Here is a 27,455-nt window from a genome sequence, read left to right as displayed (position 1 = left end):
TCCTGGTACAGCATACCAACTGGCCGAAAATTTCTAAAATCGGACAACAACCACGCCCACATCCCATATAACGGTAATTTCGAGAAATACAAAATCTTCGATAAATCAGTAAATATTGAAGCTAATTTATTCAAAATTGATGATTGCAACAATTCTTTACCAAGAAATACGTTTATGACAAAATTTTGGAAAATGGGCGTAGCACCGCCCACTTGTGATCACATATATGTATCTCGCTAACCGTTCTAGCAATTTGTACCAAGCTCGGTATGGTTATTGTGCTTGCCACATAAAAGCAAACCGTTGAAAATTGTTGAAATCGGACTAAAATTGAGGCCGCTTTTCATATAACGGTAAATTTCAGATATGCTTGAAATTTCAATATTTCGAAATTTAAGGACGCTAATTTACTTAAAATGTATACACCCCGGCTTATCATGTAGCGGTAGCTTTCGGAAAGGTGGAAAACATATATTTAATACTTGCGCCGGGTATTTAATGTTCGGCTCCGCCCGAACTTAGACTTTCTTACTTGTTTTTCATTTGAATTTCTACATACGAGTATGTTCGTTGACAAAAATGCAAATTCATATTCCCATCTCTCTTTCACCAAACCAAATTAACAAGTCCGATTGCATTTTTCTAATCAATACCTATTTTTATTAAAATTTTATTTTGCAGCTGAGGCAATGAAAAATTAAATCAACCGAAACGGGCTTTTATGTGAAAGATTTTTTTTTTCGCAAAACCAATTAATGCGACGATTGTGAAAGCTCTGCGTCAAAGCAGCATATAAAAGGGGAAATTCAAAGAAGCGATGAAAGTAAATGCAATTGCAGTATAACTGTAAGTGCGGACGTGAAAGAGGAAAAGCCAATAAAACGCCAAAGATTTCAAAACAGAAAAAAAAGTGCAAAGAGAAAAACACCAACAAGCGCAATTTCAAGTGAGCTGCAGTGAAAAAGTAATTAAAAAAGAACTTTAACCCAAATAGTGCAGTGAAGCAGCGACGCGACAGAGAAGGTGGGCGCCCACACGACCTACACACATGGCACATATGCACGCTGAAGGAGGAATGGACGAGTACATATATGTATGTATGTACAGTTAAGCGCAACAAACTTAAATACAATTTAGGAAGAAGCAAACATTTGAAAATCATTGAAGTTAGCGTTGAGAAAAACAAAAACAGCACGAAGTGTGCTGAAAAAAAAGTTGTAACCAAAAGAAAAAAAGACCGAGAGAACAAGTAAAGTGCTTAAATAAATTCTTTGTAGGTGTATGTGTATGGAAATTCTAGCGCCAGAGCGTATGTGTAGTAGTGTAGTCGAAGTAGCAGCAAAGAGGCGTAAGCGGCGGCCAGGCGGCATAATAAACACGGAGCGAGAACAAAAACAAAAACTGGATTACTATAAAAAGCAAGTGCAACAGCAAAAGCAAATAACAGCAACAAGATGCAGAAGGAAAATAATTCGACAGCGGAAAATTGCCAATTTGTGGGGCCATACCGTCTGGAGAAGACGCTGGGCAAAGGACAAACGGGTAAGTGAATCTATGTATTTATAAGAGAGCACAAATGTGCAGAAAAACAATGAAAGAGTAGTGAAGTGGGGGGTAGAATAAAAAAGGGGCAAAAAGGAGGAATGGAGAGTTCAATACATACATATGTATATGTCATAAACATAGGCACAAACACACAGCAGACACAAGCTTACATACTTATGTACGTATGCAATGAACTGTGAAAATACTCAGCCACTGTGCCAATTACACATGCATAAGCAGTACGTCCGTTGGGAAGAATAACCAATTGACGTACAGACGGCGTTGAATGCTACATAACGACGTCAGACATACAAATTTATATTAAAACGGTTCGCAAGAAAAAGTTGGTTCAAAAATCTTATTTTCGAGTATTTGTGTGAAGTGAGAGTCTCGACAACAATTTTTTTGGACCACCTTAAACCGAATTTATTTATTTTTGGCCACTCTAAAATTAAATTTTTTTTTTAACCACCCTTAAGTTAATTTGTTGCCTCAACTTTGACATTCGATGCGCGATTTTCATTAGTGATATATTGCTGTAGGGAGCATGATGACTACGCTATTTTCTTCTAATAAATGTTATTCGGAGAATAATGAAAAAATTGTTCTGTCGGTGTTATTACTGTGACTACAGCAATATATCATTGATAACAATAGTGTATCAAATGCAAAATTTATGAAAAAACACAATTTTAAGGCCGTCCAAAAATATACTTTAGTGGTCCTAGTAGCCAGTTTCACATTCGATATATAGGTGAAAAATAATTTTTTTCATTTGAATTTAAAATGAAAACTAACAAAATACAAAACAAAACATTTTTCCTCTTAAATTGCTGATGAAAGCGGTAGTTAGAGTGGTTCATTTTTCCTTTTTTTTGATTCTCACATAATCTTCCACATTTCCATTTTTTTTTTATAACTATCTACCGATCCGGCCTAATGTGCATACATTTGCACTTATGCATGCCTGTAAGAGTGTATGGCAACAATCGATTGCTAGCGCTGCATAAATTTCGTATGCATATGAAGTCCAGCACTACTCGTTAGTTTATGCGTGTGTGTTTGTGGCATTTGAAACAAACAAAAACAAAAAAAAATTAACCATTTTCAATGCCTCCCGTTTGACGCCAACTCTCCTAACGCCTCTTTCTCCTCCTCCTTCTTACCCGCAAACATGCACGTAAATTTATCTTTTCGTCTATTAATGTCTTCTCATTTTTTGTTTTATAGGTCTGGTTAAGTTGGGCGTGCACTGTGTGCTCGGTCGTAAGGTGGCCATTAAAATAATCAATCGCGAGAAGCTCAGCGAGTCGGTATTAATGAAGGTAAGTGCAGTGGTAGAGAGCGAAGTAGCAAATAACAAAAAAAAAAAATGAACACACAACGGTAGATACTATCTCAGCAAATGGATTGCAATAAGTTGTTTGTAGATCCGCGCCACGAGCGGGTATCGCTGGCGACAGCGATAGTGCAAACGATATAAGTCATTAGCACAGACACGCAGCGGTAACATTTGTGCGGCGTTTACATTAGTGGCTATTTTTAGTGGCACGATAGGAACATGAAAATTTACTGTTAAACCACTCACTCAAACATACCTACATACATCTGGACATACAACTTAACTTTTAAAATGTTGCCAAATTAGTGTCACGTATACGCCATGTCGACTTAATGAATTGTGAGAAGGAAAGAAAAAACCTGTAGATATTGCGCAGGTATGGTCATCGCAGGCATACATATACCAAGGAGGAAGTTGGCGTTCTTTGGGCTTTAATTAAAAATTGCGTATTGAATGGCTTTACTCGCTCGTCGCTTATACGTATAAACGTATGAAAGTAAAAAACTGGGCATCATTTTTTATTCCTGCAAAAACAAGGCGTAAATTTGTAGTTAAAAAATTGTGCAAAAGTTTTTTGGTGATTTAAAACTATTTTATTGGTTAAGAAATTGGGCTTTTACAGCCCGCTTCACTTCAATAGGTACACGTATTTTCCTCAAGATCCAAGCTTATATGTGGACGTGTGGGCATCGGAGAAGTTGCTTTTTGATCTCATTTTGAAAAATTATTAATTTCGAAGAAAAGTGTTGAAATGAAGAAACACCCTGATTACTTCGGATTTTATTCCACTTCTTAGCAAACTAACCGAAAATTATTCTTATTATTTTGATTTACTTGAATAGGGACATTGGCTTTAACATAAGGAAAGGACTAGATGGAACCAACAAAAGCATGCTATTCATTTTAGTTCTACTAAATAACACTTTTGGTATTGGATACTACATCCTCGAATCCAATATATCCAGAATTGAAAAACTCCTATTTGGCATCAAGAAACGGGTCTGTCAATTATCCGCCTAGATGGCGTGATTTGACTCATTTAAACTAAATTTTTTTAGGCGAACGTCAACTAAGTGCTCTATGCTGATAAATCAGCATCAAATTTGCTCAGGCGTTTTTACCTTAGATTTGTACTTCAAGACGAACTTCGAAGCCACTATAGAGGTCGAAGGCTGGCGCAAGGGCACGAGGAATGCTAGTTCGGTGAACGGAAATACAGACAGCTCGAAGATTGAGCGAGGCGCATTGGTGGTAGTCTTATGCGCGGAACTCAGTCTCAAGCAATTCTACAAGCTGCCGCACTACTACAACATTTTTCAGGCGGAAAAACTAGCCATAAAGGGAGCGGTGGAGCTACTGAGCAGCAATCTGTCAAATAAACGGGTAAATCTATATGTTAATAGTCAAGCTGCGATAAAGGTACTTCTAGCGCACAGCTATTCTTCAAAAAGTCTGAAGGAGTGCAGGGTAGCTTTAGATGTGCCTCACACTGGCACAGACGTACAGCTGTACTGGGTTACGGGAAACACTGGTGGCACTGGCAACCAGGAAACCGACAGGTTTGCTAAAAGAAAGTGCTGTGGGGGTAGTCATGCCGATTCCTCTCCAAGCGGTTTAACGGACCTGAATCTCTTCATGATGCGGAAGGTGCAGAAGGTGTACACTAAACCACAAGACAGCAAAGTGCCCAGCATTATGTGCCAAGCGTATGACATAAAGCTCACGAAGTTTCTCCTATACGTCAAGAGGGAGGGTGCTGGGCATTGCCTGTTGACATCGCACGCTTTTAAACTGGCTCTGACCAATGATAGAATCTGTAAGAGATGCAGAACGAAAGCGGGGACAGTGGTATATATCCTCTGCGAGTGCCGTGCTCTTAGATGGCAGCAGATTAGTCTCCTGGGAGCAGGCTTTCTGCACACTCTGGAAGCTGCCGCCAAAAGGGTGCAATAATTTGTTGCAATTTACCAAGAGGATTGCCAGTGATTAGCTGTTTAATGTGCCCGCTGTGAAGCCACGCAGTGGCTAGTCAGCTAACCTAAACTAACTTAACGGTTTTTTGTTTCTGAAATTGGTATTTTCTTTTATCCCTTGAGCTCTGTATTCTGTATTTTGAATTAGATTGTATTTAGAGGCGAGCGACAAATCATTACAAGATTTTTTTCTAAGCCCTGATTTCTTGATATTATGTCACATTTGGGGCACGTTTGGCGCGGGGTATTTTCAATTTTATATAGAAACTATATATCTTGCAACTACTTTATAAAATCTAAAAAAAAAACAAGTAAGAGCAGCGCTGTCTTCGGCTATTCCGAAGGCTTCATACCTGTCATGAGCATCTGAAAATTTTCCTTTAATATATTACTGCATTTGAAAAAATTTATATATTCACAGCAGGCATAGATCTCATACATATTCACAGCAGGCATAGTATCTCCTCTACATATATAAAAAATCATATCTAAATAAGGCGTTCTTAAAAAGTTTTTTGAGATAGGGCGTTTTCGAACTGGCTGCGGAGATGGGTCGATCCTCCGCGCAGCCATCGATAGCTTCTATTTTGTATTCTCATGTTGCAATTTTGTATTTAGCATTCTCTATTTTTCATTTGGATCATTGTAGTTATTTCTTATTTCTTTTTTCGTATTTGGTATTTTTCTTTTTCTATTTTGTGTGTTATTGTATTTTTTAATTTTGTACTCCGTAATTGTGTTTTTTGTTTTGTATTTATATTGTTTGTATATTGATTGATTGCTTGCAGTTTCTTGGATTAGGAAAAATAAAGAACCGCGACTATATACATATCTACATTTTAATCGAATTTTTCTCTTCGCAATATTGTTCTCTAGTATGTAGGCAAATCCTTTCATATCAATTTTCTATTGCCTTGAGCATATCGAATAAATATAAGCCATTCTCCAATTCTTTTATCCCCAATAAACTCCTTTCAACCATCAAACTCATTTATTTTATATGCAATAAGCCCTACATGCCAACAACAAAAACCCCTTCAATTCCCTGCATGGAATTGGTTGCTACATGCTTACCTACATATATACATACATACATACATACATAGTGTGTGGATCCATTTCTATTGTTTAGTGTTTTTTTTTCTAAAAAAAAAATATTTGTGCGCCCTTTCTCCAATGCATATACTCACTAACTGCTTAATAGCTGGCCGGGCTGCCTGTCGGCCCAAAATCGACTGCCGCACGCAAACTGTTTGAGCGGCCTTTACTTATACACAGTAGTTACGACACACATTCTCACACTTGACCGTGGCTTGTCAGCGATATACATACATACTTCCACAAACATTTTGAGTTTGACTAGTTTTTCGATTATCGTTTAAATGTTTTGCTTTCATGTGTTTTTTTACTACTAACTTGTACAAGTAAATTCACGTACATTCATATGTCTGCATAGGTTTGAAGTTATCGTTATTTTCACCCAAAAGCCTAAAGCTTTTGCTGATATTCTCAAGGGTATTGCGCGCATAAAAATTCACAGCAGGGTTGGCTATTTTCGGCTTTGTGTTTAATATTTTTTACTTTTATTTTGGTTTTTTTTTTGTTTTTTTTCTTTATTCTTCTGTGTTTTATAGTTTTTGCTTTGTCTGCATTTTTCCTTTGTTTTTTAATGCTCATAGTATTGTTTGTCGAGCGGTTGCTGGTATGCGAAGCGGATATAAATTTTCATTAGTGACACGTGTTTTTCTACAAATATATGTACATACATATGTACCTATGCAGTATAGTTGACTAACAGAAATTGGGTATAACAAAAACGGAAATAAATAAAAGGAAACAAAAAATGCTAATCGTGGGTTGTCGGGTTGTGTGGGCAGCCAACTTTAATTGGCTACACAGTTTCTGTTGTACGCCATGGTTATAATATAGCTTCGGAAATGCGGTTAATGACCTTCTGCCCTTATTAAATTTATTTTAAAAAATTCAGGAAGTAAATTTGTAAGTTTTAGTTGCGGAAAATTGCATAGCAGCATTTCAGTGTATGTAGATACATATGAGCGTTGAAGACAGTGGTTTATTATTGGTTTTTGAGACTTTTGCAGTACAAAAAAAAAAAAAAAAATTACAAATGTTTCCGTAGTGATGGTGGCTAAAAAATGTTAGGCAGCCAGGCGACAGTTTGTTCCAACAACCGACAGATTTGACGTAACATAGCAAGCTTAAAAAGAATATTTTCTATCTGCATTGCTTATTTAGGTCATGCATTTTTTGGTAGACATTAAGTGAGAGTATTTGGTAATACTTATAGATATACTTATACTTAAGGAAGGTAATTCGGTGTATAGGTTTCCACTTATCCAAAAAGTAGGGTGTATCGAAAATGGATGAAATCGCAAGGTAACCGCGTCCGCCTCTCATATACACTACGATATTTCCGCAAATACTGGACCCAAATTGATGAAGAATAGTATGTGAAGTAGAATTTTGACCCTTAAAAAAAGGCAATAATAAAAGTTTTAGAAAAAGGGCGTGACACTGCCTACTTATGAAGAATGATGCTTTCTCAAAAGTTGAACATTTGTACTGAGCAGTGTGGAAACCGCATATGGAGAATATTGCTGTCGCAAACAACACAATAATCGCCTCTTGACCTTATCTAATATCTAGATCTAATATTCAAGAAAAATGCAAGTTTCAAATAAGGAACAGTTTCTCTGCATTGTGGCGACGAAAAATTTATATATTTGAATCAGCATTAAAAGCTCTATTAGCCCATACACTCGGCTCTTGATAGACTAGGCTCCCCTGAACTGCTTTTATTTTTTGTCTATATGCGTTCTTGTTGCAAGCCTAAATGTTTAGGTACCTTGCATTGAAAGTATTGGATACTTTTTAAATCGGTACCGAGTATTAATCAATACTCAAAAGTATCGACTCAGCACATCACTAGTGCTGAGAGAGTGCCTTGCTTATCAACGTTTGGATATTATTGAAGTCTCCTTCAATATCCAGAAAGGCGGCAAGTATGTCTGCCTTAAGCTCTAGAGACAATTTGGTCCATGCTACCTGAAAAGTGGGTGCCTATTAAACATTCAAGGGTTTGCCGCCTAGAGACCTTCCAGGAGTCCAGTCTGGTCAGTACCTTGCGGAGCCTCGACGCCTAATTTGTGGTTACCAGCGCTGCGCAGAACTTTGTCCATTCGTCTTTTTTGTTAGGCCCTCTCGTATTTGTTAAAGCTGGTTCTATATTTGTTCCAGTTTTCCTCACGTCGGCTACGTTTGACCTTGTAGAAGAGTTTCCGTGCCATCGTTCTAAGTTGTCCCAGTTCTTCGTTCCACCAAACTGGCTTTAATTGTGGCCAATATATGGGACAACTCAGCTCGAAACAATTGCTCAGGACCACGTTTAAATGATTAACTGCCATATTGAGATTATAACTTCGGTTTCCATGGACGATTTTTCCAATCTAATTTAACTTGTCAAATAAATTGATTTTAAATACCTAAAGTGGTGGCAACGCTCGTTAAAAATATTTTCCACGTGAAGCCCATCTCGTTTGATACTCATCTTAAAATAATTTACTTGAAGGATATTTTCGAAATAAATCGTTCTTGAAGCGCTTTCGTTTGACATCTATATTGTTGTGCTATTTCAGTTCACTTATTAATTAAGAGATTTTAAATTTTTTACCATTTTGAAACCCACGTCATAGTGATATTTTCTTTATTTCATCTTTTTAAAAAGGTGGAAACTCTCACCAAACCATATGCTGTATTTTAATCGAGGTTATAGCCCATCTGTTTGCTAAATTTCTTTGAAATTCGTGCGCGGCAGGCACACTCACACGCTCACTCAGTCACTCACTCGCTCAAAAATTGTCAAATTTATAATATCAGTAGGATTCATGATACTATGTATTGTACTAATTTTTTTGTTTTTATATCGGATATGAAGAAACATAAGTTATGGAGTCAAATATTTTAGGAAAAAAAAAACTCAACAATTTTGGCACACATGCATATTTATAGCGGAAATAAAATTTCAAATATATACTGTAATTAGTCACAATCAATTCCCTTGTTAAATATAATTCAATTTATTCGCATAACACAACCGAACAGCTAATTTTATAAATTTCACCACAAAAAAAAAAATTATATTTACAGCACACCAGCCAATTTCACACAATATCAGTTTAATTACAATCGAAAGCCTATGCCAACTGCATATAAATTGTTTTGAATGAGCCTGTAAATAGGCTACATCCCAATAGAGTAGGGGCAAGCAATTCAGCAATTTTAAACGCATATTTACAAGTTTATACATGTACATGTGCATAAATATAAGAGCATTTATTAGTGCGTGTAGAAACGCGTAAATATGAACCTAATTAAAATGCAATTAAATACTAAGCTGGTCTCTATGAAATCACTGGATTAGCTATTGCATATCCCATGAATACTAAAAATAAAGCACAATCTAATGAAGTTACGCAGACCAGTTTGGGTATAATTTTACCACAGCAATAATACTTGCATCACATACTGCAATACATTATGTAAAATTTACTACTTACGCAGTACGATTTGCTTAATTTTCTTAATTTAACTAATATTCTTACCTTTCTTCTTTCTCACTTTCTACGTCTCTCCCTTTAAGGTGGAACGTGAAATTGCAATTATGAAATTGATTGATCATCCACACGTTTTGGGATTGAGCGAGGTTTATGAAAATAAGAAATATTTGTATTTAATATTAGAACATGTCTCTGGTGGCGAATTATTCGATTATCTGGTGAAAAAAGGACGACTGACGCCGAAGGAGGCACGTAAATTTTTCCGTCAAATAATCTCAGCGCTGGATTTTTGTCACTCACATTCAATATGGTAAGTGAAATGAATGAATATAGTTGATAAATGATTGAAGAGTTGTATGTACATTAGGGTGGTCCAAAAGAAGTCAAGTCGAAATTTTAATGCTCTCACCCCCTAGGATTGTTCTATATCGAGAAAATATAAACAGCTACTATTTTCCATGTATTTTATGTGGGGCAAAAACAACATTTCGTGGAAATGGTATAGAATTCTTGAAAATCAATATTTTTCGGATCGGTTCGGACTTTAAATAAAAATTCCCAATTATTTATTTAACTATTTTTTATTACCATAGAGTTTTTATTTATCCCCATTGCGTTTTCTGGCATTCTTTTGGGGTTTTAGCCGACATATAAAATATAGTTACTATGAAAAAACGGTTAAATTAATAATTGGGTATTGTTATTGGGTCCTCTTCAGGAGATTCCCAGAGTTTTCCGATCGAAAAATATTGATTTTCAAGAATTCTATACCGTTATTACGAAAAGCTGTTTTTTCCCTACATATAATACATGGACAATTTTGAGCGCTTTGAGCGACTTCTAAAAATTTTCTGATTTCAAAATAAATATATGGGGGTATATATTTTTCCGGTATAGAACAATTCTAGGGAGTCAGAGCATAAAAATTCCGACTTTACTTTTTCACGTGCATTTTTCGACCACCCTAATGTACATACCTATTTGGGTATGTAGTGCTCGTGTGCCAAACAAATAGTTTTTGCACGGAAACTTCCTTAGCGGCGGTTGGGAGTAAATTGGCAAATGTAACGGAAATAGTTGGGACGGAAACAAGTGCTTCTTAAATGTATCCACAAAGTATTGATTTTAGAAAGACGTGCTAATAAGCGGTTTAGGAATAAGACTTAGATTAAGGCTAATACAAGAATGGATGTAAAGGTGAGAGCATAGATGAAAAAAAGGATAAAGGCAGGGATACAAGAAAAACAGAAGAAGATCAAGGTACATTTGAACACTTTACTCACACACATGTATATTAGAAAATCTCATGAGTTGTTTTTTATAGTGTCACTTCCTTCTCTCATCACAAAAAAAAAACGCTTAAGCATTCTTCCTGCATTCATTTCAATCAATGGAGTTCCAGAAAGAAGTATATTAAAAAATAACTCAAGTATTTGAATAATTTTAGCTTTAAAATGTTTATTTAGGCAAAAAAGTGACGAAATTACTCATTTTTTCATTGTCACTTTCCAAAATCATAATTGTTTTTTTTCAAATAACTTTGGGAAGTTTTCAAATAGAAATTCCATATTAGAGGCAATGAAAGTTGGCATCAAATACCACATATCTGTGAAGTCGCAAGAGTGTGCCACCAAAGTTAAAAAAAATTACAGCAGCTATTTTGTAATTTTGGAGATTTGACGATTTTTTTCATTTTAAAAGTTTGAGATTTTTCATATTAACATTAAATGGTGAAAATGTTCTTCTTGCCAAAACGAACCAATCCAGGGTAATAAAACTAGTGTGCTGGCAAATGAAACAAATACACTAATTTTAAGATGACGCTGATTTGCAAAACAAAAATTCCAATTTTTAAATTTTTATTGGAACACTCGAAATTTATTCTTATATTGTTATATGTATGTATTAGGGCTGTGCGATTATTCGATTACTCGAGCAAGTTGGTTAATCAATTATTCGGTTAATCAATTACTGGAGTAATCAAGATTTTGATTACTCAAAACGATGATTAATCGAGTTACTTGAAATATGATTACTCAAAAAAAATAATTTTGCTCGTAATAGAGTTTGCTTTGGAAAATGCTTATTTTCTTTTTTACATTCTGTGTATGAAAAAAATTTTTTGTTTTAATTTTTGAAAACAGAAACGTTGTTTCCACTTTAACTACTTTATACATATGTAAAGAGTTGAAATGTTGATTACTCATTTTACTCGAAATGTTGATTAATCATAAAGCATTTTACTCAAATATTTTTGTTTTTGGTTAATCAAAAATCTTGATTACTCGAGTAACTGTACTTTTGAGTAATCATAATTTCCAATTAATCGAATAATTGAGTTATTTACTTTATGATTAATTAAAATTTTGAGTAATCAATTAATCGCACAGCCCTAGTATGTATACATGAAGAAATTAATTTATATATTCGTGAAGAATACTGTAAAAAAATTTTACACGCCAATATTTAATTACTTTTAAATGATATCACCTTTTATTAAGACGTAGTAGAGTAAACGTGTTAGCTGACTGTCTATGGTGCTACGGAGCGTATACGTTACACACGCAACTAGGGGTATATGAGTACGAGGTGTTATTTTTACGTTTTTCAGTATATCGTTTTTAAGTTTTCATTTAAACACAATTTCGCGATGGAATCTGGTTCTTTATGTAAAACTGAAGATAATGCATTACCTACGATAAGTGTGGCACCATTTTTTACCAAATCTTGTTTTTGTCGAAAAATTTAACTGCACGTGAGATTTTCTTATATAACGGAAATAGTATATATTTATGTAGATAAAGAAAAAAATAAACACAAAATATATACATCTATAAAGAAAAATGATAGTATGAGGATAACGATAAAAGTAAAGATAGGAGTGAAAATTGAAAAAAAATTATTACAAAGCAAATGATATGAAAAGATAGACATACAGAGATAGAATTCACTACCCATATGCCCCACACGCCTAGTCTTACCTTTACCACACTTTAACTAACAACAGCTGACTAACAATATCCAAACTCATACACTTCATCTAAAATCGCCGCACCTGAACTCACTAAATACACACAAAAACCAACACATCTAAACTGACCATACCTTAACGCATCACAAATAGATACACCACACCTGAACTCACTACACCAAGCTCATTCCACCTCATCTAAACTAGCCATAACTGAACTCACCGCACCCAAACTCAACACACCTCACCCGAATCTGAAAATGATAAAAGTAAATATAAAAATAATATGTTGATGGTTGGAGTATCGCTATAAAAAAAAACAAGCGAATCTATGCTTATAACGAATTTTTTCCAAAATTTTGCCAGATACCAAATATTACACCGTGCGAAAAAAAACCAAAAATTTCATAAAACAATCAATACACTCACAAAACTATGGGCCAAATATAGTAAAGTTTTTCTCTCAGACTTCAGGATTTTTTTTTAAAGGACGGCGAAAAATTATTTAAAAAATTCAGTGCAATGTAAATTAAAGGACACATATGTATTGAAAATGCTATTTTAATTAATTTTATTGTTTTAAGCCAGTAAAGTTGGAGAGACGAAATTCGATTTTGTCGTCGCGTGTATAAAATTTTTTTTCAGAAATAAACACAGCATATATTCAAGGTTAAATTTTTAAAAGGACATTTTTAATACCTATTCGTCCACATGCGTAAAAAATTTAATCCTTTTTAACTCTACAGAACTTTCTCTTTCATTTGATACCCATATTTTTAATCACAAATGCAATGAACTTTTAAATTTGAATGAACTTTCAAATTTCGAATTCCTCTAAAAAAAAAAATCTGACGTCAAAGAGAAAAACTGAAAAAGCAGTTTTACTATTTTTGGTCCCTAGCTTCGCGAATGTAGTGCCTTTTTTGTGTATAAAATTTACTATCGCGCGGTGTTACAGGAGAGCGTTTTTTTACTTTTAAAAATATTTGAGTTTTTTATTTTTGGTTTTTTACCACAAAATACTTTTGTGTAGCACATACGTTAATTTCGACCAGGAGGAAAAATGCATTGTAATATACGATCAAATTATTGGCGTAACTATGGAAATTTTAGGTACGATATTTTCCAATGTTAATTTCGAAAAATTTCCACATACGATAAATTCGCGCAAAGGGGTCGATATAATGAAAAAATAGATATGAAAATCGAAGTATTTAGCTTTCTTTGAAATTTTACATAATTTTTCTATATTCTTAATTTTTGTGCAATACTTAGCTAGTTTTAATTATTTTATTAAATTTTGATAAGTTAACATATTTAGTTAGTGGTGGTAATCTCTTAGCCACTAAAGCTTTGTCGCCCAGTTGCGCTGCCAACTAAACTTTTTGGCCCAGCCAATTTGCCACGTCGTCAAGCATTAAATAACTTTTCCGTCTAATCTTCTTGCACCATCTACAAACATGAGCATATTTACATACATACATATATGTACATACTTTCTCTTGTGCACATCGAAATTCGTAAATTTTTCATCACCTTCCTTTTTTCTTTACTCCACACATTGCAGTCATCGAGATTTGAAACCCGAAAATTTGCTATTGGACGAAAAGAACAACATCAAAATTGCCGACTTCGGAATGGCTTCACTGCAACCGGCTGGTTCAATGTTGGAAACCTCATGTGGATCGCCGCATTATGCATGTCCCGAGGTCATAAGGGTAAGTGTATACTAAACGAGAAGCATTCATTCGGTTTGGAAAATCTGTGCAAGCGTTGATGCTGACGATGGCGATAATGATGACACAGTCCATCGCCTAGTGCTTGGTGTTGCCGGTAGTTGGTAATGCTGTTGGCAATATTTAGCTGCAGAGATTTAGGCATACAGATTAGCAGCAGCTTCCTGCCAGCCTGCGAGTGATGCGTCTTTACCCGCAGCCAGCCCCCTGCTGTGCACTATGCTATGCTATTTATGAGCCTTTCGTCCGTTTCGACGATGTTTTAAGTTAAATATTGTCCCGCATAAGCTCACCACTTTTGGCTATAGCTGAAAGCAGGCAGGAAAAGTAACTATGTAAAGTGTAAACAATGCATATATACATACATATACACGCATACATACGTACATACATAAAAACATAGCGCACTGTGCTACGCGGGCAAGGACAAGTGGCTGTAGTCACTGCAGCATGCTAAATGAGAGCAAAAGTGGCCGTGGAAGCCTGCTAATAATCATTTTTTGCTATATGTGGATGTGGATGTGTGTATGTGTGTGTCTATGTATGCGGCTGTAGGGGTGTACGTGTGTGTGCATTAAGGTGTACTAAATTGAAGCTCTGGCATCGTCGTTGTTAACGCTCACTGACTAATTCCGGTGATGATGCTAATGCCAGTCATCGTGCTGGTGCTTTTGCCATCAGCAAATATTGCCAGCTCTCAACTACTCAAATACTTATCTAACGCAGAACCTGAGTGCTATGCTGCTATTTGGGTTGTTAATTAGTTAATTATCTCACTGATAGGAAATATTAAAGTGTAACGGATATTATTAAGAGATGGATTTGCATGACGATTAAAATTTTGAAGAGAAAGCAAATACGCAATATGGAAAAGTGGAATATATGTATGTATGTATTTCTTATAAATTTAAAATTATGATTCCTATTGGGGATTTAATATTAATTTTATAGCTTAATTGATTTTACCATTGATTTTAGGCAACCGCATTTTAATGTTTCATTCAACCTTTCATTAAATTGGACTGGAACTATGAAACTGGTTGCAACAAAAATATTTTTGAAATAAAGCTTACTTAATTAAACCTCTCTCATTTCCCATCCATACTAAAATATTTGGCTTAACTTGGTAAGTAAATTCATCTGGAACTTATAACTAGGTGGCAACCCCTTTAAAAAATATTTTCGTACTAAAGCTCTTTCTCTCGTTTGATACCCCAATAAAAAAAAATATATTTGGCACCAATATTAAAATATTTCATTTAACTTGTTTATCAAATTGGTCTTGAATTTGTTAATATGTGGCAACCTTCGCCAAAAATATTTCCGAAATGACGCTTTCTTAAACCTTTCGTGAGATAACCATATAAAATACTTAATTTAATTTATTACTTGAATGGATTTTGGACTAATAAACAGGTGAGAAACCTTTTAAAAACTATTTTCGAAATCCAGTTTTCTTAAAGCTCTCTCGGTTGACACCCATATTAAAATATTTCTTAAAACTAACTTAATTAATAACTTAATTCAACTGATTTTAAATTTCCAAACAGGCGGCAAGCCTCTTCAAAAGGTTCTTCGAATAGAGGCTTTCTTAAACCTCTCATTTATTTGGTTCCCACATAAACTATTTAATTTAATATGTTAATTAAATTGATTTTGAACTGCAAAATAGGTGGTGGCAACCCTTTTAAAACCATTTTCTTAAATTAGGCTTTGTGGTGGTAGTGGTTTACACTCTCGTTTGATAAAAATATTTGATTTAACTTTTTAAATAGATTTATACTAACTCTCTAAACAGGTGGCAACTCTCTTCATAACCATTTTTTGAAACAAATAGTTTTAGAACCCCTATCGCAACTCTCCTCAAACTATTTTATACATATTAATCCACGCCTATCTGTGTGCCAAAATGTATTGAAATACGGCTAGCCGTTTTAGTGTAAAAGAGAAATAAACATACTCACATACTCACAAAATTTCACATTTATAATATTAGTAGGATTATATAATAGAATACTGCAATATAACATTTTAGCAGTATAACAGTAGATCAGCAGAACCGAATAACAGTATAACAGAATTACAGTATAACAGGATTACATTGCAACAGTACCACAAAATAATTTAAGGACAATATACAGTTTTACGGTAAAAAACACTATCATAGTATACCAGTATAACAGTTTAAAATTATAACAATGTAAAAGTTCAATGACAGAATAATAAAAGAGTATATCAGTATATGGTAGTAAAAGAGGACAACAGTTTGACGAGGAAGCCTTCATACCTAAAGACGCAGCAGGGTGTTGGGGTGGTGCCACCATCCAACGAAAGGTAAACAAAGGCACGCCTCAGTGTGGTATCCTCTCACCCATTCTCTGCAATGTGGTCATAAATATCTCATTTCTTGGTTGAGCGGGTACATTTCCCAGTTGTTGCGTAGGCCTTAAAAGTATTTTTTGATGCCCCGCATAATGCAATTACATTGGATGCCAGCTTCTGCAACTGGGCAGACTGTGCCGTTGACTTAAAGTGTTTATCGCCCAAATATTGAGATCGGAGGTTTCTTTGGGCATAGTTATAGAAAGGAGGCTTCATGGCGAATTCCAAATAATCCCTCGAATATCGCAAGAAAACAGAACTCCCTACGGCACCTACGACGTATGCCCTAGCGTTCAATCTGCACACCCAGTAGGCAGTCTTTCGTCTCTTTCTTGTGGCAGGTGTATAAGGGCTAATATAGTCACGACTATAGTGACAGCTGGCTTCATTGGGAAATCATTGCTTTGTCTACCGCTGGCAGCAGAATTATTTGAACTTTACAAATATCCCCATAACCTAATTTAAGTTTCGGATACCTACATAGTTGGACGTACAGATTGTTCTCACTTGGGCAGAATATAATTAGATGATAGTGTAGGCTTTAAACTTTCAACCTTTAGCAACAACGTTGGTGGCTACAGCCTCAACATTGCTCTAACGATCTCTTTTCAACTCCTTTGCCTTTTCAGTTTTTTTATAATCCAGAGTTGGATCATTTATGCTGGTTAGGCTATGTTAATGGAACTCATCCTGACAAAACAGACTCTAGCTAGTTATTTCTTCTTCGAGTAGACATTACCCACGAAAATGTGCCTTGACTTAGATTTAAGTCTCGAAGATGGGCTCATCTAAAGTCTTTAAAACTTCTTTATATCACATTTAGGCCGCAGGGAGCGCATTGTGATACCGTAATAGATGTTTATTACATTCATACTCTCTCTGATGAAGTTTACAAAATAGGGATACAACTGTAGAGCTTACTACTTTCAGGCAGTGACCTGAAATAGCCCCACTTATGTAGATTGTCGGAGAAGTAGTCGCATCCCGACTTGTGAGAGTGGGCTGTATCTTATCTAAAGTAAGCCAGATCTGTCGTTACCGGCACCAAAGTGAGGTAAGCCTGGTTCGTGGATGCGATCAGTATCAAAAGCTGAATGCAGTCCCATATCGGCTTTGAGGTAACCGTATATGATTTCAGAGCAAGAAGCGTCGCCCTAATGTCAAAGTGTAGGGTCATCCCTCATACTGAATACTGTCTCATACATATGAAGGTACATATCGTCGTTTAAAGTACAAAACCACGTATCAACAAAATGCAAAACCGCGTATCAAGATAATGCAAAACCGCGCATGTGAGGTTGCATAAGTCATTTTCTGGAGAGTAAAAACACTCATATTTCAAAATGGTTATCTTTTTTTCTAAAACAATCGCATTTCTGGCTTGTATATTTCGCAAATGGACGAATGGAATGGATAAGCATTGAGCCAAGAGCTTGTGTGAGCAAATCCAATTTTTGGCAGCAAATGTCAGTTACGCGGTTTTGCAGAATGACGATACGCGGTTGTGTACTTTAAACGACGATATATTGTTCACTTACATTAACCTTGGCCTGCTCGGACTCCTTAGTCGGTCTTGGAAACACGTTTACCCCAGATGTTTACTGTCCCTGTTGCCTCTATTTGGCAAAGGGACCGTGCACTTTTGTGAATTCGAGTTTAGGAAGGCGCAAGCTCACGAAACTAATGCGCAGTGCTTCCTTTTGCCTTGGGAATAGCGCTAACTTCCTTAGGATCTTTATATCTATACAGAAATTCCTATTTAAATAAAGATAATTTATATTATTATTTATTTATTTTAACAGATGAATTAAGTTGAATTTGATTTTTTAAGCACATAGCAACTCTTCAAAATATAATTCAGAAATAAATTATTTTCAAACCCACTTCGATAGATATCCATCCTTTGACAATCCATTTAACTTATTAAATAATTGGAATTTAATTTTTTCAACAGATGGCAGCTCTTTTCTGGCACCCTAAACAGTTCTAAATGTCTAATTTGAAGATTTCTTAAAATTTCAGTTAGCTTATGTATAAATAAACTAAATACGACTTTCAAAACAGGCGGCAACGCTCTTAAAAATTATTTTCGCACTAAAATTTCCTTAAATATTTTTCGTATGACATTGTTATAAACATTTCAAGTAATTGATGAATTAAGTGGAATTTTATTTTTTAAACACGTGGAAACCTAAATATAGTTCTGAAATAAACAATTTTATACCCATTCCCATTGATTTAATTCAATTCATTTAACTTTTTAAATTATTTTTATTTAACCCTTTAAACTGGTGAAACTTTCAAACATATCAAAAATGTTCTAAGTTGTCAAAATAAATATTTCATATTTCATTTGACATCCATTTTTAATAGTTCATATAAATTGGGCATAAAATAATTTAATTCGACTTCTGAAATAGGTGGCAACCCTCTTAAAAATATTTCCGAACTACTACCTTCTTAAACCTCTTTTGTTTGACACCCATATAGTGATACCTTATTCACTTACCAAATTCCTTTAATTAAAATTGAATTCCATTTTTTAAATGTGTGGCAACCCTCCTACACGCAGTTAAGATATAAAGCCTGTTCAAAACCATTTCGGTTGATACCCATATTGTAATAACTGATTTAACTTTTTAAATAATTTGAGCTTAATTTCTTAACAGGTGGCAACTCTTTTCGAAAAAGTAAAACCTTACTGAACATCCACACTCTAAACCCTTTAATTTCGTATCTCATTTTTGAAAATCGAACAAACGGTGCGGATCTGAGGGCATTGATTAGTAAATAACTTGAGTTTAATTATTTAACAGATGGCAACTCTTTTCGGGCCAAGCGCTTAAATTTGACACCCGACTTTTGAAAATCGAAAGAACGGTGCAGATATTTTATGCTGAACAAAAAATGCATTCGCATATTATATATATCTATAGATACTTGTGTATTTAATTCCGTTTTCAACCAAAAGTGACAGAAGATTTAAAATAATTTAACAATTTAAGCACATCTTGTCTCAGATATTTCACTCACATAAATAGGAAAGCGAGCATTTCCTTCCAAAACGTCCTCGTGATAAAAATACACTCCGCGCCATAATTATAAGCGCACCACATATTGACTAGTTTTTATAATTTGTTTTTTTTTTTTGTTATTTAATTTTGCACTCATTTGTTAAATGAACAAATTATATACCAATCGAAAGTATTAAGCCTATAGAATGTGAAAACGTCGAGTTGTCTAGTTTTTCCTGGCCTACCTTACGGGTTTGCCCATATGTATGAACAGGTAAGTATTAATCTAATTTTCACTCATATGTTTAACACATTCTTATAGGCGTTATGCTTTTTCTTAGTTTATACGTAATTTGTTCATTAAATAAATGAGTGCAAAATAAAAAAAAATAAAAGTTTTTGAATATTTAATTAAAAATATCCTGGCCAGGATTTTTTCAGCCAATCCACTCGCGAAATATTTACTAACACGTCAAATTTCATACAAAATAAATTTCATCCATTAAACAGATAGGTTAAGGTGTTGCCTTAATCGGATCTTCTGCTATTTACCTTTTTCTGCCGTAGTGCCGCTCTTCTTCTAAAAAAAAAAAACCAAAAATCAATGGCCAACACAAGCTATTTCGACCTTGCTCTTTGTTATACTAGAATTAAATTGGCTAGAAAACTGCATACGCAATCTCAATATTTCTCAAAAAATATGGTTAAAAAGGACGAATTTTTTACGGAACTTGGTTTTATTTATTTAAATAATGCACAAAATTTGAAAATTGTACTTATAAGGATTTTGTTAAAGGGTAAACTATATTTTTTACAAAAAATAACTAAAATTAAATGACAAAAAAATAAATTGTTAATACTTCTCAATATGCGGTGTGCTTATAATTTTGACACCGGGTGTATTCATGTAGATGCACGCACCGACTATTCCATGGAATTCATAACCAATGATTAATGTTGTGTCCCTGAAGGCATACTAATGCAATTTTCTTATCTTCGCCCGCCCAACTACATTTCTATTTAAATCGACTCAGAATTTCTAATGCGTTTGAGATTTGAATAATCTACCTATGTATGTACATACATACATACATAGATATAACATGAACACATAAATCTTCCATAAATGCCGCACAAATAAAAATAGATAAAAATACTAAAATTCGAATAAAATAGAAGGTGACACAAACAAGACATTTAAGAACAAACAGACACGAAAATAAAATAAAAAAAATATTTTCACATTGGAAAAATATGCAATTCGACACAAATGCTACCAACTGATTGCGCTCGGTGAGTGAGCATGTGCCGCAAACGTTTTCGTCAGAGAATATAGGAGGGGAAAAATAAAGCGAAAACGGGTCACCTTTAGCGAAGGACGAAGTTGCACCAAAAACACTGCCCGGCTGAAGCTTGGTCAGGCTGCGTACGACGTTGCGGCACTCGCATGCGATGAAGAATTGCTGCATAGTCGTAGCGTAAGTTCTTCTCCGGTTGCGGGTAAAAAATTTATAAAATCACAAATATTTACAAAGTTACGCAGGAAGGAAATGCGGCAGGAAGTGAGGACATGCGACGACGATGACGACGACGGTGATGACGATGACATTGACGTGCAACGACAAAAAGCCAAATGCGGTGGGTAAAGCGTTGAAAGAAGAGGTTGGGAAAGGAGGGACGGACGGCATGTAAAGTGGCACACAACAAGCGTATATTTCATATGCAGATCTAAGTGAAGATGTGTACACATACAAGCCAAGCACTCACACACTCATTGCTAATGGCTAAGGAAGCAGGTCATTTCGGCCGGAGGACAATATGGCTACAGGCAAACAACAATAACGGTAACAGTAACAACAAATTTCTATACCAAATTGGTTGCATGCGACTGACAAGTGTATGTAGCAATATTTAGTTGAGTTGAGTTGAGTTGTTGGCTGTTGGCTGCTGGTGTTGCAACGATTTGTGTCTGCTGCTGACATGGGTACCCAATTAACAAATTTAAGAGACGAAGTTTTTTACTGAAATGTACGTCAAACCCTTAGAGACAAATACCAATAACGTACATTTTGTTAAATACTTAGCATGAGAGCATATCGTTATATTAAGAGATTTAATCGTTATAAATTGTTTCAATTGGAAACTATCAAAACGTGTATCGAACAAATTTTCGATGATTACGTTGGCAGTTTTTATAAAGCAGAGGACTAAGTAGAAATTGCTTGTTTTGTGAATTGTTTAATGGCCTCTTCCTTCTTCTTCTTCTTATTTGGCGCTGTAACCGCCTAAGCGATTTTGGCCGAGTCCAAAATAGCACGCCAGTCATTTCTCTCCTGTGCTAACTGACGCCAATTGAAAATGCCAAGTGAAGCCAAGTCCTTCTCCACCTGGTCTTTCCAACGCAGAGAAGGCCTTCCTCTTCCTCTGTTACCAGCATCGCGGCCCGCGTTGAATATTTTCAGAGCAGGAGCGTTTCTGTCCATCCGAACGACATGGCCAAGCCAGCGGAGCCGCTGAATTTTAATTCGCTGCACTATGTCTATATCGTTGTAAAGCTCATACAGCTCATCGTTAAATCGTCTGCGATATTCGCCATCACCAACGCGTAAAGGTCCGTAAATCTTTCGCAGAATCTTTCTCTCGAAAACTCCAAGAGCCGCCTCATCAGATGCTTTCATTGTCCATGCTTCCGCGCCATACACCAGCACAGGCATGATGAGTGACTTATAGAGTGTGATCTTTGTACGACGAGAGAGGACTTTACTTCTCAATTGCCTACTCAGCCCAAAGTAGCACTTGTTGGCAAGAGTGATTCTCCGTTGGATTTCAAGGCTGACATTATTATTGGTGTTAATGCTGGTTCCCAAATAAACGAAGTCGTCTACTTTTTCAAACTTGTAACTGTCAACAGTGACGTGGGTGCCAAGACGCGTATGCTCTGACTGTTTGTGTGCTGACAGGAGATACTTCGTTTTGTCCTCGTTCACCACCAGACCCATTCGCTTTGCTTCTCTATCCAATCCCGAGAAGGCAGAACAGACGTATCCCTTGTTTTTACCGATGATATCGATGTCGTCGGCATACGCCAGCAATTGTACGCTCTTATAAAGTATTGTGCCTGAGCGGTTCAGTTCTGCGGCTCTTATTATCTTCTCCAACATAAGATTAAAGAAATCACACGAAAGGGAGTCCCCTTGTCTGAAACCTCGTTTGGTATCAAACGGCTCGGAGAGGTCCTTCCCTATTCTGACGGAGCTGGTGGTATTGCTCAACGTCATTTTACACAGCCGTATTAGTTTCGCGGGGATACCAAATTCAGACATCGCGGCATAAAGGCAACTTCTTTTCGTGCTGTCGAAAGCGGCTTTGAAATCGACAAATAGATGGTGTGTGTCGATCCTATTCTCGCGGGTCTTTTCCAAGATTTGGCGTATTGTGAATACCTGATCTATGGTGGATTTTCCAGGCCTAAAGCCACACTGATAAGGTCCAATCAGCTCGTTGACGGTGGGCTTCAGTCTTTCGCACAATACGCTCGATAAGACCTTGTAACCTATGCTTAGAAGGCTAATTCCGCGGTAGTTGGCGCGTATGGCGGGGTCGCCTTTCTTGTGGATTGGGCAGAGCACACTTAAATTCCAGTCGTCGGGCATGCCTTCATCTGACCATATTCTGCATACGAGCTGATGCATGCACCTCATCAGCTCCTCGCCGCCGTACTTGAATAGCTCGGCTGGCTGGCCGTCAGCTCCAGCAGCTTTGTTGTTTTTCAGCCGCGTAATCGCTATTCGTACCTCGTCATGGTCAGGCGGTGGGACAGCTACTCCATCATCATCGACTGGGGACTCGGGTTCGTCTTCCTCACTACTTTCAGCGCTGCTACCATTCAGTAGGTTATAAAAGTGTTCCCTCCACAATTTAAGTATATTCTGGACATCGGTCACTAGGTCGCCATTGTTGTTCTTACAGGAGTTCGCCCCGGTCTTGAAACCTTCCGTAAGTCGCCTAACCCTCTGGTAGAATTTTCGGGCGTTCTTCCTGTCGGCCAGCATCTCAAGCTCTTCGCACTCACGTATTTCGGCCTCTCTCTTCTTATTGCGGCAAATACGTCTCGCTTCCTTCTTCAGTTCCCTATAACGGTCCCACATGGCTCGCGTTGCGCCCGATCGCAGCGTGGCCCTGTAGGCGTCATCTTTTTTCTCTGCGGCTTCTTGACATTCCTCATCGTACCAGTTGTTCTTTCGGGCTCGCTGAAATCCAACTACTTCTTCGGCGGCGGTACTTAATGATCGGGAAATGTGGTTCCACTGCTCGCGTACGTCGGATTGTTGAAGAGTGCTCTCAGAGAGCAGGTGTGTGAGTCGAGTGGCGAATAAATTGGCCGTCTGTTGCGATTGCAGCTTTTCGACGTTAAGCTTTCCTTGCATTGTTGGGCGCACATTTTTTGTTGCACAGAGGCGGGTGCGTATCTTGGCTACAACAAGATAGTGGTCCGAGTCGATGATTGGCCCTCGGAGTGTACGTACGTCCAAAACGCTTGAAGCATGCCTTCCGTCTATCACAACATGATCGATTTGGTTTCTCGTTTTTCGATCTGGAGACAGCCATGTAGCTTGGTGGATGTTCTTATGCTGGAACCTAGTACTACATATTACCATATTTCGGGCCCCGGCGAAGTCGATCAGCCTCAGTCCGTTATCGGACGTTTCGTCGTGGAGGCTGAATTTTCCGACAGTGGCGCCAAAGATCCCTTCCTTGCCCACCTTGGCATTAAAATCGCCAAGCACGATTTTGACATCGTGTCGGGGGCAGCGCTCATATGTACGTTCCAAGCGCTCATAGAAGAGATCCTTGGACGCCTCATCCTTCTCTTCCGTCGGGGCATGGGCGCAGATGAGCGAGATGTTGAAGAATCTAGCTTTGATGCGGATTGTGGCTAGACGTTCGTCCACCGGGGTGAACGCCAGTACTCGGCGACGGAGTCTCTCTCCTACCACGAATCCAACACCGAATTTGCGCTCCTTTACGTGGCAACTGTAGTAGACGTCGCAAGGCTTCACGCTTACTTTACCTTGCCCCGTCCATCGCATTTCTTGGATGGCGGTGATGTCAGCCTTTGTCTTCCCGAGGACATCAACCAGCCGGGCAGAGGCACCTTCCCCATTAAGGGTCCGGATATTCCAGGTGCATACCCTTAAATCATAGTCCTTTATACGTTTGCCGTGGTCGTCATCAGAAAAAGGGGGTGTCATCCGAGGCTGTTTGCTTCTTTTCATTGGGCGGGGTTTTAACGTGGCGGGACCCAAACCCAGCGCACGCGAAGTTTTACGCCTTCTCACTTTAGCTCGCTCCCAAACGGGTGTTTGGTTGCTACCCAGAGGATACGTGGATATAAATATCCGGACGTTGTGAGCTGCGATTTGAACCGTACGCACAAGAATCGCTTCTGGCCACTCCCAGGTGAATGGCAGTCAAAAGTTTTCCACTTCTGCGCACGGAACCATCCTCCTTAATCTGCTTTATAAAACCAGTGACATGCCTATAGTGAGACGCCAATCCGCGTCCTTTCCACCACTTTAGATTTTACTTCTAGAGGTTTTGTGTTTGGGTGGAAAGGTTTCACTCAAAAGTTTCGATCTTACCGCCTGCCAATGCACATGTCTGTAAATATGAAAACTGTTAACTTTTGCTCACTGGGTAAGCCAAAAAGTAAATTTTCACAAATGTAAGTGTATGTTTGGAATGCCATCGACAGGATACAACAAGTAAACGACATTCTAGGCCAGTTCAACAATGTAAGTGAAATAAAGGGGAAGTGGAGAGAAGGCTAAGTAATGGACATGCACAAATAAGCGTATATCTATGTTTGTTTGCTTGGCGCAACAGAGAACATCAAAAACATTTTTGGCATATGAGAAAAGGATATAGGTACATACATACATACATATTTAGGTACTAATATTACAAACAGAAGAATGTGTAACACACAAATGCGTTTTAGAACATACGTATGAACAGAGAAGAAAACACTCGCTTGCTTAAATGCTAAAAATTTTAAATAACATTTTTGTCAACAACGGTATGAGATTGGAGATTGAAGTAAGTTACAAGATATGAGTAATCAGTATTTTATTTAAGATACTTTTTGAATATAAAAATGGAAAATACTACTATCCTACTACATATATGTAATATTATAAATGTGAAACTTTGTGAGTGAGTGAATGTGTGAATAAGTTTGTTTCACGCTAAAATGACTGCACGTATTTCATTGAAATTAGGCGCACGGATAGGTTATGGCCTGGATTAACTTATAGGAAATTTTACGAAGAGAGCTGCCACCTTTTTCAAAAGTTGAAATCAATTAACTAATAAGCTAAATGAAATATTACAACAGTTTGGATGACAACGAAAGAAGCTTCAAAATGGTTTATTTCGAAAAAATATTTATTAGGTTTGCCACCTGTTTAAAAAGTTAAGCTCGATAAATTATCAGTTTAAATAGAAATAGTGTTACAACATTGTGGGTATCAAACGAAAGGAGTTCAAACACGATTAATTTCGAAAATAGTTTTAAGAGGGTTGCCACCCGTTCAAAGAGCTAAAATCAATTTAATTAAATGTTAAAAGTAATATTTTAATATGGGTATCAAACTAGAGAGGTTTAATAAAGTTTTATTTCAATAGTATTTATAAAGGGAGTTGCCACCTCTCTATAAATTCGGGATCAATTTAATTAACAATTAAATAAGATGTGTTAATGTGGACATCAAACGAGAGAGGTTCTACAAAAGCCGTATCTATTTCGAAAATATTTTTGACGAGGGTTGCCAGCAGTTTAGGAATTCAAGATCTATTTAATTAGCGAATTAAATAAACAAAATGTTTCAATGTGGATGTCAAGGGCGACATTTTTGACAAGTGAATTGAAAACGCTGAATTACGAAAATATTTTTGAGTGGATTGCTACGCCACTTATTTAAAAAGTCAAATTCTATTTTTTTTAATAACTTATATGAAATATTTCAAATATTATCAAACAAATGAAGGTTAAGGCTTTTTTTAACATATGATGAAGAGGGTAGCCAACTTTTTAAAAGTGAAATCCTCTTTCTTAATAAATTAAATAAAGTCTTACAATATGGATGCAAATCGAAAGAGGTAGAAGAAGGATTTGTTTCAAAGACATTTCTTAAAAGGGTTGCCACATATCAAAGAATTAAGTTAAATTTAATCATTAAATTGGTCGAAATATTACAAAATGATGACGGCTAAAAGAAAATATGATTGAGAAGGATTTATTTGGAATTATTTTTCAAATGTTTGTCAAACATTTAAAAGTGTAACTAAATTTTATCAGTTATTTTAATGAAATCCTTACTAATATTATAAATTCGAAAGTGAGTTTGTTTATTTGTTACGCTTTCACGCTTTAACTACTTTTCCGATTCCCATTTAATTTTGTACACTGGTGCCGTTTAGCCCAACTTAAAATATAGGATAGATTTAATCTCGATAATACGAGGAGGCGTGGCACCTCCCATAAAACGGAACTTTCATACCGCATATCATATCTCAGAAAATATTTTTTCATGGAGGAGGGCTGCCACCTGTTTGAAAAATCAAATTCGATTTGAATTAAGGGAATTATTTATTTGAAAATTAATTATATTGAATTAAAGAAATTTGATAATTGGAATATGTATCACCTGTTTGAAATCTAAATTCAAATACAATTTAGTTTAGTTTTAATTAGAAATGTTCAGCTTTAGCATGTAGAGTTTTCTGAGGTTTTTGAAGGGGGTTACCACCTGTTTGACATCTAAAGTCAAATACAATTATATTATAATTTTAGTGAGTTATTACAATCTAGGTTTTAATCGGAAGAGTCTTGAAAAGGCTTTATTTCTAAGCT

At 36.3% G+C, this 27,455-nt stretch overlaps 1 protein-coding gene across 2 annotated transcripts in view; it reads left to right on the top strand.

The window, feature by feature from the left end:
* The first annotated feature begins 685 nt into the window (after positions 1-685).
* LOC118738902 (serine/threonine-protein kinase BRSK1-like) overlaps positions 686-27,455 on the top strand; it is a 43,732-nt gene continuing 16,962 nt past the window's right edge. For both annotated transcript variants that reach the window (XM_036469948.1, XM_036469947.1), the window contains exons 1-4: positions 686-1,542; positions 2,776-2,870; positions 9,521-9,747; positions 13,976-14,126. In XM_036469948.1, the coding sequence (XP_036325841.1) occupies positions 1,455-1,542; positions 2,776-2,870; positions 9,521-9,747; positions 13,976-14,126 (561 nt within the window). In that variant the 5' untranslated portion in view covers positions 686-1,454. The remainder of the gene's footprint in view (positions 1,543-2,775; positions 2,871-9,520; positions 9,748-13,975; positions 14,127-27,455) is intronic.

The sequence above is a fragment of the Rhagoletis pomonella genome, unplaced genomic scaffold (genome assembly GCF_013731165.1).
Source record: "Rhagoletis pomonella isolate Grant_MI unplaced genomic scaffold, Rhpom_1.0 Rhpom_scaffold_00005, whole genome shotgun sequence".
Lineage (NCBI taxonomy): Eukaryota > Metazoa > Arthropoda > Insecta > Diptera > Tephritidae > Rhagoletis > Rhagoletis pomonella.
The sequence above is the reverse complement of the archived record's forward strand: the minus strand, read 5'-3'. Positions and strand labels throughout refer to the sequence as shown.